At 42.7% G+C, this 14,395-nt stretch overlaps 2 protein-coding genes across 2 annotated transcripts; one reads left to right on the top strand and one right to left on the bottom strand.

Moving 5' to 3' along the window:
* Positions 1-616: 616 nt before the first annotated feature.
* Positions 617-6,062, top strand: LOC139225590 (ATP-dependent RNA helicase DDX39A-like). Its single transcript, XM_070856372.1, has 10 exons — positions 617-702; positions 1,603-1,810; positions 1,948-2,075; positions 2,972-3,248; positions 3,586-3,704; positions 4,398-4,529; positions 4,659-4,768; positions 5,061-5,205; positions 5,322-5,469; positions 5,806-6,062. Exons 2-10 carry the CDS (start codon positions 1,603-1,605, stop codon positions 5,820-5,822), a joined length of 1,284 nt encoding a protein of 427 aa, XP_070712473.1. The 5' UTR covers positions 617-702; the 3' UTR covers positions 5,823-6,062.
* Positions 6,063-6,472: 410 nt separating this feature from the next.
* Positions 6,473-12,585, bottom strand: LOC139225591 (CCN family member 1-like). The gene is made up of 6 exons (XM_070856374.1): positions 12,412-12,585; positions 11,242-11,455; positions 10,145-10,392; positions 9,434-9,572; positions 8,594-8,775; positions 6,473-7,652 (listed from the first exon to the last, which is right to left on the bottom strand). Exons 1-6 carry the CDS (start codon positions 12,460-12,462, stop codon positions 7,341-7,343), a joined length of 1,146 nt encoding a protein of 381 aa, XP_070712475.1. The 5' UTR covers positions 12,463-12,585; the 3' UTR covers positions 6,473-7,340.
* Positions 12,586-14,395: the final 1,810 nt, after the last annotated feature.

The following is a 14,395-nucleotide window of genomic DNA, read 5'->3' as shown; positions in this document are numbered from 1 at the left end:
GGAACCCCAAACAGATACTTGTAGATTGATTTAATATCTCGCAAGGTCATGAAACCATAGGAAATATTAATAGCACTATATTTGGAAAAAAAGCAGACACGATAATATACTGATATTTAATTGATTATACAGCTCTGACCCCTTTCCCCTGCCCCCTATGGTGCTGACCAATCACAGCCTCGGAGCACACGTCCTGCCGTCGGGCGACCGATGCCTTCAAATTCTCACAAAAAACGTAATTATGACTCACAGGTCTTGGACTTGATTATTTGGACAGTAAAATAAACGTAACGTTGAGATTTATGAACACAGTTTTGTTCGCGGCGGTGAATCCGAAAGACCTGTCATCAGTTGGTCTTGAGATTATTTACTTAACCATAAATTTTGTCATTTGTCAAACACATAAAAAATTAAGTTTGACAAAATTACGGGTCTCAGCTCTATGCCGCACGATGCGGTATATATAATCAAACAACAGCCTCCTAATAATTTTATTGCAAGCTTCACTGTGCTGTTACCGAGCAAGCACGTCTCAACAGGATCATTTTACAGCCATTGGTTCATACCGCATCGATAGGCGTAGGATTTTCCCAGATTGTACTTGAACACACCATATATGTGTGCTCACTGTGCAGTGAACGCTCACTGGCTCGCTAGTATCACGCACATTGACATCACCGGGACATAAGATACCACAGCAAGGTAATATTATAGTGGCCTTCCTACTTTTCACACAAAACTCGTCAGCGTGAAGATGCATTTGATTGTTACTAATAGAGAAATGGGTTGAAAGCTTTGTTGCAGTAGCTCAAGTTGGAGCTTTTAGAGTAGCTTCGGTAGCTAGCATGCTAGCCGTGTTGAAATTAGCGTCGTTTTGAGCTGGCTGACTACCTCTAGCTGTCTAGTTATAAGTACTAGTGAGTGCTTTGAATTTCCATTCGTTCACTCTACAACGCCACCACATACCTACCAGTATGACGCTAGAGTAGTTAGTAATATGCTTTAAATGTGCTACTAGTGAGTGGAGAGTCCCGTTTAAGTGTTAGCTGCTAGCTTGCTAACTAGCCGGTTTGACTGCAGGTGAAGGAGGAGCAGTTCATTGTTAATGGCTGCGACGTCTCTGCCGGTCACACAGGTCGGCTGATATTTGGAGTCGGCGTGGTTGTAAGAGCTACACTGGTCTCATTTATCACGGTGGCTGCTCAAGGTCGTACACTGCAACGTTGATTTTAGCTTCATTCATTCATTTCTCATGTGAAGCGCGGCTGCGGCCTGCTAACGTTGCTGCTAATTCAGGAAACTGTTTAGACAGCTGGTTTGGTTTCAGATCGTTGCAGCACTTGCTTCGTATCGGCATTTGTTCCTGTTATTTCCAGCTGTTTCATATCGGCCAATTCCTAGTTTAACTATACATTTATAGTAGTTCTGGGTTTAGTAATAACAGCAGCAGCAGCATGGTGTTACCAGATATTAGAACATGTGAGATTGTGTGTATTTATCTAATGATTACTAGACCACCAGTTTGCACATTAAAGGAGACTTTGGCACAGCCCACTGTTTATGTAAAGTTGTGAGACACAGACTTGCATGTTGTCCATACAGATGGCTGAGACAGACGTTGATAATGAACTTTTGGACTATGAGGAAGATGAGGAGCCCCAGGGAGCCCCAGAGAGTGGGACCCCAGCAAACAAGAAGGAGGTGAAGGGCTCCTATGTATCCATCCACAGCTCTGGCTTCAGAGACTTTCTCCTCAAACCAGAGCTGCTCCGTGCCATTGTGGACTGTGGCTTTGAGCATCCCTCAGAAGGTAAACAGCAGTTTTGGGAGGTCCAAAGCCCCCATATAAACTACTGTGTCTTATGTTTTTAACATATCCTGATTTTAATCAACAGGCGTTTTTGAAAAATTCATCTGCTTATAATTGCCATTTGTTTTTTTTCCCAGTCCAACACGAGTGTATTCCCCAAGCTATTCTGGGTATGGATATCCTGTGTCAGGCAAAGTCTGGTATGGGAAAGACTGCAGTGTTTGTACTGGCCACCCTGCAGCAGATAGAACCTGTGGATGGTCAGGTGAGTTGGTCGTTGTTTTTGCTCGTCTTACATGCTAAAGAGTCATTAAGCTTCTTCTACAGTGTTGTACACGTACTAAGGTTAGGTGGTGCTCTGTGCTGAGTACTCAGACCTGTTGCCTCATGCTTAATATTCGCTCAACATTGAATAGAAACATTTCACTTTCAATGAATGAGTTTAAAAATGCATATGATGTGTCTCTGCTCAAAGTTGGTATTTGGCAGCTCAAATTTGATGAAAGCTACTTGCGTTTTTGAAACAGTGGAGATTAAAGCTTCCCACATAAACATTTTGAGTCTGAACTTTTAGGTTTACAATTGCTTTTCTTCTGAGTTTGATTAGAAGATAAGTAGCCGATAATGGTAGCTGCTGTGTGATTGAAAGCCTATTTACCTGGTTCAACAGAACCAGCAGCTTAGTGTGATCTGGTGTAATGGTGCTACTCACTTTCTTTAGTAGTTGGTCATGTCAGAGCTGATGACAAATGATACAGCCCTGAGTTTCAGCATTAACCACTGAAGTTTGGTCTTTGTGGTTTTTGGTTTCAGATCTCACAGCTCATATTCTTTTTCATTGTTAAAACGGTTTTTAATAATTGCATGCCCAGCAGTAGGATGTCCCTGATGTATCCATTTCAAAAACAAAGTGCTATTGAATTTGGTCCCTCCAGATACTATAATTTAAATCATCATTGGGTCTTATGAGCTGTACATCCTGATGATTGTAGAAATTACATTGAAATGTTCAAATAGCCCTGAAATCATTATGTGCGTTAAAAGTCCTGTAGAAAATCAAGGAGCAGTAAAATACGTTAGCCGATATTACAAATGCCCAAGCTGCACTATGTGTGGATGAAACACTTGATGAGACTAATGTCCTCATTCCCTACATGCCAGGTGTCTGTCCTTGTGATGTGCCACACGCGAGAGTTGGCCTTCCAAATCAGCAAAGAGTACGAGCGCTTCTCCAAGTACATGCCCACTGTCAAGGTGTCTGTGTTCTTTGGTGGCATGGCTATCAAGAAGGACGAGGAAGTCCTGAAGAAGAACTGCCCTCACATTGTTGTAGGAACTCCGGGGCGTACCCTGGCCCTCATCCACAACAAGAGCCTCAGTTTGAAGAACATCAAACACTTTGTGCTTGATGAGTGCGATAAGATGCTGGAGCAGCTGGGTGAGTAGCTTTGGTGGAGGACGGGGGGGGCATTATGTAAGGCAGGGAGGCCAAGCTTTTGTTCTGGGATTTCATGTCGTACTTGTGGAAGTGTCATGCCATCTTTTCCCACTGCATTATGCATAGCATGCTCCCTAATTTGCTGAAATGCAAGTTAAATAGCTGTCCATGAGCATTTGATGTGAGGTGTGGGTTGTGGGTGTTATAATTTCCCTGTGATCTTATAGTGAATAAGCAATCTACAATTTTGTTTATTTTTGTTAAGAGATGATGAGCAAGAAAAGAATATTTTTCGTGTACAAAGTAGAATCGATGTGTAATCTTATTTTCCTGACAGACATGAGGTGTGACGTTCAGGAAATCTTCAGGCTGACGCCCCATGAGAAGCAGGTTATGATGTTCAGTGCAACGCTAAGCAAGGAGATCCGCCCTGTCTGCCGCAAGTTCATGCAGGATGTAAGTTATTATCTTACTGATATGTCAAATTAAACCCACTGTGCTTCTTACCTTATTCATTGAAACTGTGGCTTGTTTAGCACTTAACAAAGCTTAATATCTTTTAAGTAATATGTATAATGGCTATTATTTTATCAGTGTCCTGTCTAGTTTCAGTCATTAAGATTCTCCCTGTTGTTCTTGCCATGTATAATCAACAAGTGAGATAGCTCAGGTAGCCCAGTGTTGTGAAGTCCCTCTTGGCTTTGCCCACTTGTGGCTGTCAGTGTCATAAGTGGCCATATCTGAGGGGCAAAGTGATCCTCCTTGGCAGATTTAGCTCGGTCAGGACAGTCGGTCCTCCTGGCTCTGCTGCAGTCCAGGAGAACAGGTTCAGTGAGCTGCCATGCACAGTTCATTTGTCAAAACATGGTGAAGACCGTATGAAACTGTAGACTTGTCACATGCAGAGCTCGGAAAACATGAACCACGGGGAACTTCTGGCGGAAATTGCCTGACTGCTCTGACCAAATGTGTTTCTTCATATGTTACATTTTTTTGTTTTGTTTTGTTTTCTTTCACTTTGTGGTCCTCACATGTTGTTTTTGTGTCTGCAATAAGTTTTCTTTTTTCGTGCTTGTTACATTTGGTGGTATAGAGATGTGTGTTTGTTAGTGAGAGAGACTAATGTTTGGCTCCTCTCTTGCTGTGTAGCCCATGGAAGTGTTTGTGGATGACGAGACCAAGCTGACACTTCATGGTTTACAGCAGTACTACTGCAAGTTGAAGGACAGTGAGAAGAACCGGAAGCTGTTTGACCTGCTTGATGTGCTCGAGTTTAACCAGGTATAGCTGAATACTGATACTAAATCAGATTTAGTCATGTCTGTATATATTATAGTTTAAGTATTTCATTTGCTGCCTTGTTCTTTTCCTAATGATTGAGCTCAAGTTTTGTGTTTTGGCTCCCGCTAGGTTGTCATCTTTGTTAAGTCGGTGCATCGCTGTGTGGCTCTGTCCCAGCTGCTGGTGGAGCAGAATTTCCCCGCCATCGCTATCCACAGGGGCATGGCGCAGGAGGAGCGGTAGGTGCTCCTGGCTTATGTCACTTTTATTCTTGTCTTTTTGACAGTAGTTTTCCCCGTTTCAGTGGCTTTACTAGTTTCAATATCTTGGGCATGTAAAACAGCTCATTACTGCACTTGTATTTTTTAAAAAAAATTTTTAGAGGCTATAGTTCCTGCTTTAAATTTTAACTTATGTATGTATAAGTCCTATTTGTCAAGGAATTTGTGACCAGGTTTCTTTTAGTTCCCTAGATTTTGGGATGTTATTTTACTTATTCTTGTGCCTGTTGTTCCTCATCCCTTCCCCAAGGTTATCCCGGTACCAGCAGTTTAAAGACTTCCAGCGGCGGATCCTGGTTGCAACCAACCTGTTTGGCCGAGGAATGGACATTGAGCGAGTCAACATTGTCTTCAACTACGACATGCCAGAGGATTCTGACACATACCTTCACAGAGTCAGTCCAGCTATAATCTAATTTTGTTATCTCTATATCTGTAGCTTGTAGAGAGAAAGAATTGGTTACTTCAAGCAGAGCCTGTTGTGAGCCTAATATCTTTATCTGTACCTCAGGTGGCACGTGCTGGCAGGTTTGGGACCAAGGGCCTGGCTGTCACCTTTGTGTCAGACGAGTCCGACGCCAAGACCCTGAACGAGGTCCAAGACCGGTTCGAGGTCAATGTAGCAGAGCTACCAGAGGAGATTGATATCTCCTCCTACAGTAAGTTCTGTCATTGCTCACAAGCTTTCTGAAAGTGTGTTCATCCTGACTAAACTTGCAGTGGTCTCCGCATCTTGCGGATACGCCTTTTACATAGTTAAAAACATTATATGTACACATCAGGATATTGGCGTCCATGTCAATCTGCACGATGACTAACCAAACCATTGTAGGTTGAACTCTGGCCGTCTTCATCTGGTTGTAAAGCACATGGAATGACACAAAGGATAAGCGTTACTGTACTAACACTGATCTGTGACATCCCATTTTATAGGTTGTATAAAAGTACATCTTATAAGCTCACCCTGTAAAAACTTTCCTTTTCCCTCTTTGCAGTTGAACAATCCAGATGAGTCTGAAGTGTCCTTTGAGAGAAGACTGTGTGTGACCTGTGATGTTGCTGTATTGTGGTGGAGGGGAAAAAAAAAACCTCACATTTATTTTAAAGTCCCCCTCGGAAATGTTGGCACGTTCATGATAATTTTTTTTTTTTTATTATTATAATGTCTTTACGGGGTGATTATTTTAGTGTTTTCCTTATTAAAACCGTGGATATATTGTTTTGGTTGAAGAAATAAACTTTTTATACCTTATTTACCTGTGTTGGATTTAATTTTGCATATTACATTAAACATACAGTTACACCACAACACTATCATAAAATACAAGCTGTGTTGTCATTTGACTGTAGTTAATCGCTGATGCAAGCAGAGGGCGCTATCATCATAGTTTGAAGACTAAAGCTACCATTTACAGTTTGCTATGTTGAACTAGCTGCCAAGTTTAAAACTGTGCAAGTTGAATTAAAATAAAGCCTCACATGAAACTTGAGCTCAGCAGCCAGTTTTATCACATGGATGGATGAACAGAAACTTGTGACCGCTACCCTGTAGTGTCTTAACCCACACAAGTGTATAAATGTGGTAACAATACAAAGTTGGATCCAAATAAAGAAAACATGTCCAGAATACAGTCTGACCCAACATAAATTCTCAAATACAGGTTTGTGTAAGACATTCCTCTAAGTTGCATTTAATGCACAAACAAGAAATCAGTTTGCATTGGTCCAGTCCTTGCTGAACGCTTGTTTCAGTTCCAGGTAGCGTTCCTCATTATTGAACAGTCTGTTACAGGGGAACATTGTCATTCGTTGCTGTGTATGACTTTACTTTGAAGAGGCTCGTCATGTCAGCATGCCAAAATAAAGGCACAAACAACAGACTCTGCTTATAGGTTAGTGCTTATGTTCATAACATGCTGATTTCATACATTTGAATAAAAAAAAAGTTCGTATCCATATTTTGCTTTATATTCTGAGGCTTTCTGCATAAAGCTGCAAAAGTTATTCTTTTGCTTGTCACTGAGTAGCCACAGTGCATTGTGGGATATGGAGTCATCCACCGTCACAGTATGTACAGCTGTTGGAGGTGAGGTGATCTCTGTGCACTGCTGTCATAATTACAAAGTTTCAGTGCTAAAAAAAGTGCTTTGTTGCTCTTGTAGTGTTTCTCCTCAACAAACCAAAAAAAAAAAAAACAGCCATCCATTGCACCTGGACCGGCAATCAGTCCAGAGTGGAGGAAGTCCAGGAGCGCTCCAGGGCTCTAATTTAGCTCTCACGTCTGTTTGAACAGGAGCAGGCAAGTGTACAATCCACTCCGGTCACACAATAATATTACAATAGGGGTTACCTTTTAAGATTTAATAAAACCGAGGCGTCCCTTCCTGTCTGCATTTCGGCAGTCAGGTGCCTCTGGTCTTCACTCACTGGGAGCCAGATGAGAAAAACGGCCCCTTGTCTTGAAGCGTCTTCCTTCATCAAGAAAGCTGACCTCATCACGTTAACATAAAAATAAAAATCCACCTCTGAACTAGTCTACGAACTTGTGTGTATCGCCGTACATCCAGTGCTGAGGAGGGAGCGCCACTTCATTGAGGAGGCCGCAGTCGTTGCTACATTTACACGACTGAATGAACATGGCCGACTTCTGGAAACGCTCGCCATCTGGGCACACAAAGGTCACAGGTACGGTGCGTGTGCGGCGAGGTGAGCAGCACCGTCCGTCTGTACACATGCCGCAGTAGTTGGGCCGGTAGAGGCGGACACTCACACAATCTCCGTAGGACAGGCGGACGGGCTCTGAGGCTTTGTGGGCTGGGGAGCACTTCTTCCCTCTCTGTGGCTGGATGATAAAAGTAAAGAGATGAGTGTCATAGCCTATAATCTCATAATAATGAATGTTGTTCCTAATTGACTCCAGTAGCAAAATTCACACTCAAAAAATCTAATAAACTGTGACTTTTATCTCCTGTGTGCTTTTACATAACAGCAGACTTAAGCAGCTTTACACTTAGACTCATTAGTTTCACATTAAGAGGGCCACACTTCGACTTGTTATGCCAAAACAGGGATTGAGAGAGGGATTACTTTTAGATTCAAGTGATAAATTTTAAGATTAAACATTTATTTAACATTTGAGTGTCTTTTTCTGTTCAACGGCCTGACACCTATGATCGTTAACTCAGTAGAGCAGAGAAAAGGGCTCTTAGTGTGTGTCCAACATGGAGGATTAATATAGACACACCACTTCCCTGGACTCTGAGTACACAGACGGGGCCTGGCTATGGACAGTTGCTTGGCAGGAATGCCGGGGGTGGGGGACTATATTTAAAAAGGCGCCTGCCTGCCACCAAAACACGGCTGAGTAAATCAGCACTGCCCAGTTCCCACTGGATGTAGAGCTTCCCGAAAGTACCGCTAAGATAATCTCTGTTCTTAAGCTTGGGATAAAGATGGCTTTAGCACTAAGAGCATATTTACTCAGGGCCAGAACATCTAATTTTTCATTCTTTGCAGCACAGGTTTGACGTTTTTACCCTCTGCCGTTTAGTTTAAAGACTGAAACAAGAAAACAGAGCAGGTATTGTTTTTCTCTGCGCAGTCAGACATGAATAGATAAGAGGTGAAATAATTTCTTATTGATATGTGTTATCAGAAGGCGTTCAGGTTTTTGCTGTGTGACAGATAAGTTGTTGTGATAAGTTATCTTAGCCGGTATGTGAATATTCGACCTATGCCCTCAGTCTGTCTCCTTCAGTTCAAGTCAAGTCTAGTCTACTTCACCTTGGCCGGGACAGTCAGCCCGTGGCACGGCCGTATGGTGCAGATTCTTGTCTCTCTCTCCAGCTTGCACTGAGGGTTCTTGTTGGTGATACGAGAAGAAACGCCCATTCCACAGCTGCGGGAGCACTGGGACCAGTCAGTGGTCTGGACCGAACACTTCTTCTCCTTCAGGTGGTTCCACACTGAGGGTCGTTGGAGACATGAAGAAGGGTGGAGGGCAGGGAGGAAGAGAAAAATCATACACATCAATTAGACCACCGGTTTCCAACCTGGGGGTTGAGACCCCATCAAGGGGTCACAAAATAAATCTAAAGGGTCGTAACAGGATAGAAAAGCAGAATATCTACATTTTCTGCAACACAATATCATGTGGATTCTTTCAGATTGTCCACACTGTCTATATCAATATCAATATCAATATCTCAACGACTCTTGGATGGATTGCCTTTGATTCCCTCAATTTTTCTCGAAATGTCAAAACTACATTCCCATCAGCCTCAGCTGTACTTTGTACTTTTATGTTTTATGTTAACTTTCATGCTAACATAGTAAACTAAGATGGTGAACACGGTAAACATTACACCTGCTCAACATTCTCACTGGGACAATCTTAGCATGCTGACATTAGCATTTAGCTCAAAGCACCAAGTGAGTGAAGTCTTACAGAACTGCCAGCACGGCTGTGGACACTTTGTCTTGTTTTCTTGTGAATGATTGAACAATTTTATGCACCGGTCTGGAGGAATAATCACTTTTTGGTTCAGCTGGTCACAGCATGTAAGTGTTCAAAAAAGATTGCATTCTGCCTTTAGCTTGAACTTAATTCCCTCTTTGTCTCACTTGGCAGGTGTTTGTAGCCATGTTCACTCTCCCAGCCGCTGGACTTGACGTCTGCAAGCTCGTTGGTCAGCTCATTTTCAGGCTGATGTGGTGCGGGATGGTGCGGAGGTCTGGGCAGGTGCTGTTGTGGTGGAGGCACCTGTGATAAGAGATAAGACAGAATGAGACTGTGCCGCGGTCACGTCTGCCTTTTGTGTATCTTTTACAGTCTTACAAACAGCCATGGTGCCCTGATAGTCAATGGGTAACATCAGGGCGATCGGTCAGATGAAGCAGTGAGGAATCTTCAAAACTTTACTGCAAATTTTGATAAAACTTCCATGGCCCTTTGTTCGGGGATTTAATGCTGTTATGAGCTGAAATTAAGTTATAACCCATACATAATACATAAATTGTAATCAGCAAAGGTTTTGTTTATCATTTATGCTATATGATTTGATGCTTTCCCTCATCTAATGTGATAATAAACTTAATATCTTTAATGTCGCAATCTGATGCCATCAATTGGAAATGGTAATGGACAATTTTCCATCAAAATAATACATTGTTTTTTTTTTTTTTTGTTCTGTAGAAATGATTCTTTTTACCAAATCATCTTTGTTTTCTTTATCAAGAGAGATTGATTTACCTCCGTAAAAAATATGTTTCCAATTTGTGCCATTTTCAGTCACATACTAAGAGACTCCTTTGCCGTTACATGAAAAGACAAACCTGATGCTTAGGTGGGAGCTGCCACGTGCCCTTATGGCAGTCCACACTGAAGCAGCACTGCCCGGGTATCCTGACCAGCCGAGGGTAGGGGCAGGATGGAGAAGCCGGTGGCAGCTTGTTGCTACAGAGGGGAGCGCAGCCGACAGCACCGTCGATGCAGGTGCACTGGTGTTTACAGCCGGCACGGAAGCTCTCGCCATTCTGGTAGATTCTGCCGTTGTACTCACACGTGCGTCCCTCTGATTTAGCTGGAAAGACACATTTTATTCAGCTGAGACAAAACATGTAATGTAAGTGTAGTGAGATGTACTGCAGATTGGTCATAAACACAGATTGGCTGCATAAACCAAAGGGGCGACAGAGGTGCTCCAAGGCTTATGTACCTCAGACATGCATCTGTCAGTTTCTACGGAACATGCTTTAAAGTCTAACAGGACCAGTGATTAAGCTTGCAGCCTACAGCAGGTATGTTAAGAGGAATTCCTCGCATTGTCTTCTTGTAAGAGTTGGAACAAACCCAGTCAAGCAAAGTGACTTGATCAAAACACGTACAATGACTTGACACTGCAACAGCACACAAAACCACACAGAGGACCACTAAGATCGAAAGGTCAGTGAAAACGAGGAGACAGAAAGTGTCAGACTCCTTGTCTCCAAAGCATGGAGGAACCAGCTATTCATAGTTTGTGGGGCAGCACTGGCATGGTGCAGATGGAAAGTGTATTTTTATCTCTGAAACCCCCTGTCGCTGCCATAAAACATCTACTACTCATTAAAATACCCCCTGTCTTGTTCCTGGATGCGAAACGTTTTATGTTGCTTGATCGCTGAGTTGTGATTGCTTTGGCTTTACGGAGAGGAGGATCTGTCATTTTACACCGGTTTCTCTTGCATCTTTGGCACGTAGCTGCACAACTAAACAAGACCTTTTGGCTTTTATCTATTAATATTAAATAGAAAATACTTCTTCCATGTTAATACTAAGCCCTCGACTGGGTTGACATGAACAGAGGAGCAGTGCAAATAGCTGTAGAGGACACTAACTTCCTAAGTGGAATTCCATCCTTCCCAGCATACTTTGCTCCCTCCTCTCTCACCTCGACAGATGCCCCAGGCCACAGTCACATCGTTGCCGTAATTACACTCCAGCCCTTTGTGGTGGTCGCAAGGCATCATAGGGCTGCAGTCCTGGTTAAGCTGGGCAGCACACACTTTACAGCACCCGCATCCGTCTGGCACAGCGCTCACTCCTGGAGGGCAAACCAGGGGCTCTGCAGGGCACTGGCACACTGCTGGGCAGCTAGCAGTCACCTGGAGGGAGCAGAAAAGGAGATCACATTATCAGATGAGATAAAAATGATCTGAGTCGTGCAGCATTCTCTACAGCTAAGAAAAGAAGAGAAGAACTAAAAAACAACCCCAGAGCCTTGCTCAATCAGCATCACAGGATTTGAAAGGCAGCCACAGTGTTACACATGGAATACTTGATTTGAGACACAAAATGACTGTATGGCAACCAGTTCCAGCTTTGCTTCCAACACCAAAGTGTGAAGTACGTCTCTGGTATATTCATTTTTGATTCTGTATCATCTTTTAGGCTCCTCAGGGGTTTGTGACTGATTCTGAATTCTTCCACAGACAAAGTACAGTGGTATGCCTCTACAGTAAGTCTCAGTCACTGGCCAGCAGTCAGCCCTAAGTGTCTAGACAGCTCAGAGTTTGTACCCAGTCCCCTGCTGGCTCGTGATTTGAGTCATCGTTCAGCACTAGAGCCAACTTGTTCCAGTTTATAGGAATCATCACGTCACTGTGCTTTAAAGACACGAGACATGAGTAGACATGCTGATTATTGCCGTGAAGGACAACCAACTTCAGGAGAGCTATATTCATTATTATATAAGCAGTATTGGAGTGGTCACGCCACCTAAACTCCATTTAGCATTTGCATTGTATCTACTTTTTAGGCTGACAGGCATAAAGTCATGACGGTAATCACTGTTAATCTGATGTTTGCTTTATGAAGAACAAGTCTTTGAAGATGAAACATGTCTGGGAGCTTTTCTAAAAATACATCTGAGTTTTGTTTACACCAGGAGGTGTTTCTGCTGGAGGTCATATTCTAATCACTTTTTTTTTTTTTTTTTTACTGCATTATCCATGACAGATTACACATTAAACTCATCTGGCTCTTTAAATAGAGTTTCTGTCAGCAGACTTTTGGTACAGCCCAAACTCCATGAGCCTCTGTCAGGAGAGAAACGTCTTACCTGTGTGATGACGGCTGTTGTCAGAACAGTCAGGTAAATCAGAAAAACCATGATTCATTTAAGAAAAATACAAATAAAGATAAAATAGTGTCTTCCAGCTGCAATCGACTGAGCGATTGTTAGTCTAAAGTAGTTTCACACTAAGTTTAAGTCTCCTATCGGACCGTGGTCCTTGTTTTTCTACCGGGATAAGAGTCTAAACTCTAATTTATACCCGCTGGTGAGTCCCTGGGAGACCACGCCCCTCCCCACACTCCTAACCAATCAGAGCGCAAGCAGCAGCCCAGACATTCCACATGGGCGTGGCGTCATCACGGGGGCACTTCGCTGATTGGTGGGCGTGTTTTGGAATGAATGCAGCCATTCATAAAAATCGCAGGGCCGCTCTGTATTTATTTTATGGGTTAAAAATTAAAATGTAACAGCCGCTTTCAAGTCACACTTAGGCACATTCCTGCTTTTGTGGCCGCCACTCTCCTAACACTAAGTAAATATATTCAGCTGGGCCAGACTGCATGGTTACATTAATAGGACCTCCACCTCTGGGAAAAAAAGAAGGGGGAGGAATTCCCTCTGTTTTTCCAGACCAATGTAGGTGCCAGGACCAGAAAATTAAAGCGGAGTGTATTAAGCAAATAGTAAGATAATAGCAGGTGTCAGAGAGAGAGAGAGTGAACACACCCCTCTTTGTCTATAGCCACCATAACCTGAGAAAATGTGTTTCCAAAGGTACATTTTGATTGTTTTCGTCTCTGAATGCTTCATCTTAAGTTCAGGTGGGCTGGCTGACGCTGACTATTATTTCTAACCTCACGGTGCTGACATGGGAGTGATGAGGATATGATCACTTGGAAAGAATGGTAGAGTCCAGGGTGAAAGCAGGATTATTGTTTTAAGGGAAGCTCATATGAGGGTTGGCCTCCTCCTCCTCCTCCTCCTCCTCCTTCTCTGTCTTCCTTTTCAACCACAGGTTTTCAGCCACACCTGCCCTAACACAGAGGCCTCATCTGATGGAAGAAATGTGATAGGCAGAGGTTGGAAAGTTAGGTTTCTGCTATTAATGTTCGTGTATATGTGCAAAGTTCTAGCTCAGACCTGAAAAGCCAAACATCTCACACATGGTTTCTCACACGGGCTGTGGTGGTCGTAGGTGCTGGGAAATCTCTGTTAAACCTAATTTTCATTCAGGAGGTAATCATCGATAACCCATATTTAGTTTCGCGCATAAAAGAGCGACAGATTCACTTTTACCAAACCAACCTGTGCATCACTGGCACACCCCACCCACTTGAAATAGGTGAAATTGACCTTTTAGCTATATCTGATGTAATTGATGTGTGGTATTGTACATTGTCCCTCTTAAATAAACAATATAGTTTCACATCATACTTTTTCATTTACATTTCTAACTCTTTATTTATATTCTACTATTTTTCTCTCTTATACATACTTTGCTTTCACTTATTGATTCTCTGTTTTCTTTTGCTTATATTCCTTCTTCATAATGTTCCTCCTTTAAATAAAGTCTTATTCTTATTACTTGCATTATGTACAGTCTATACAGATTTGAAGTTACGTTTTTAACTACACCCTGCACTGTGTATCAGACAAAGAAATGCTTAAATCTTGTATCTAAATTAGAAAATAGGAAACATCACTTCATCAACTATAGAGAATGTCATAACTCGTGCTACAGATGGACACCCTTCCTCTTCATCCCCCATTTAGATTGTGCCATGTGACAAATGTTGGGTGTGTTCAGTTCCTTGCCAAGCAATGCTCTTCAACTTGAGAGCACAACTGCACGGCCCGTGGCGATTTGGCAGGTCTCATCAATGTGCTAATGCAGTTGCTACAACATGACCGCTCCTAAGAGGGAAAGACATGAATATGAGTTACAGACACTGTAAACATCCCCAGCTGTTCATCTTTCCTGTTCCTCCCATAACTAAATCTTCACCAGCCTTTGGAAAATGTGCAGATT

The sequence above is a fragment of the Pempheris klunzingeri genome, chromosome 3, assembly GCF_042242105.1.
Source record: "Pempheris klunzingeri isolate RE-2024b chromosome 3, fPemKlu1.hap1, whole genome shotgun sequence".
Taxonomy (NCBI): Eukaryota; Metazoa; Chordata; class Actinopteri; order Acropomatiformes; family Pempheridae; genus Pempheris; species Pempheris klunzingeri.
This window is presented reverse-complemented; position numbering and strand designations above follow the sequence as displayed.

Bases quoted from the DNA above. Each gene is read 5' to 3' on its own strand.
- LOC139225590 (XM_070856372.1), top strand. From the start codon at position 1,603: ATGGCTGAGACAGACGTTGATAATGAACTTTTGGACTATGAGGAAGAT. The intron at 3,249-3,585 runs GTGAGTAGCTTT...TTTTCCTGACAG, and splicing joins TAAGATGCTGGAGCAGCTGG to ACATGAGGTGTGACGTTCAG. The intron at 5,206-5,321 runs GTCAGTCCAGCT...TCTGTACCTCAG, and splicing joins CTGACACATACCTTCACAGA to GTGGCACGTGCTGGCAGGTT.
- LOC139225591 (XM_070856374.1), bottom strand. From the start codon at position 12,462: ATGGTTTTTCTGATTTACCTGACTGTTCTGACAACAGCCGTCATCACA. The intron at 11,456-12,411 runs GTAAGACGTTTC...TGCTCCCTCCAG, and splicing joins CAACAGCCGTCATCACACAG to GTGACTGCTAGCTGCCCAGC. The intron at 10,393-11,241 runs GTGAGAGAGGAG...GTGTCTTTCCAG, and splicing joins GGCCTGGGGCATCTGTCGAG to CTAAATCAGAGGGACGCACG.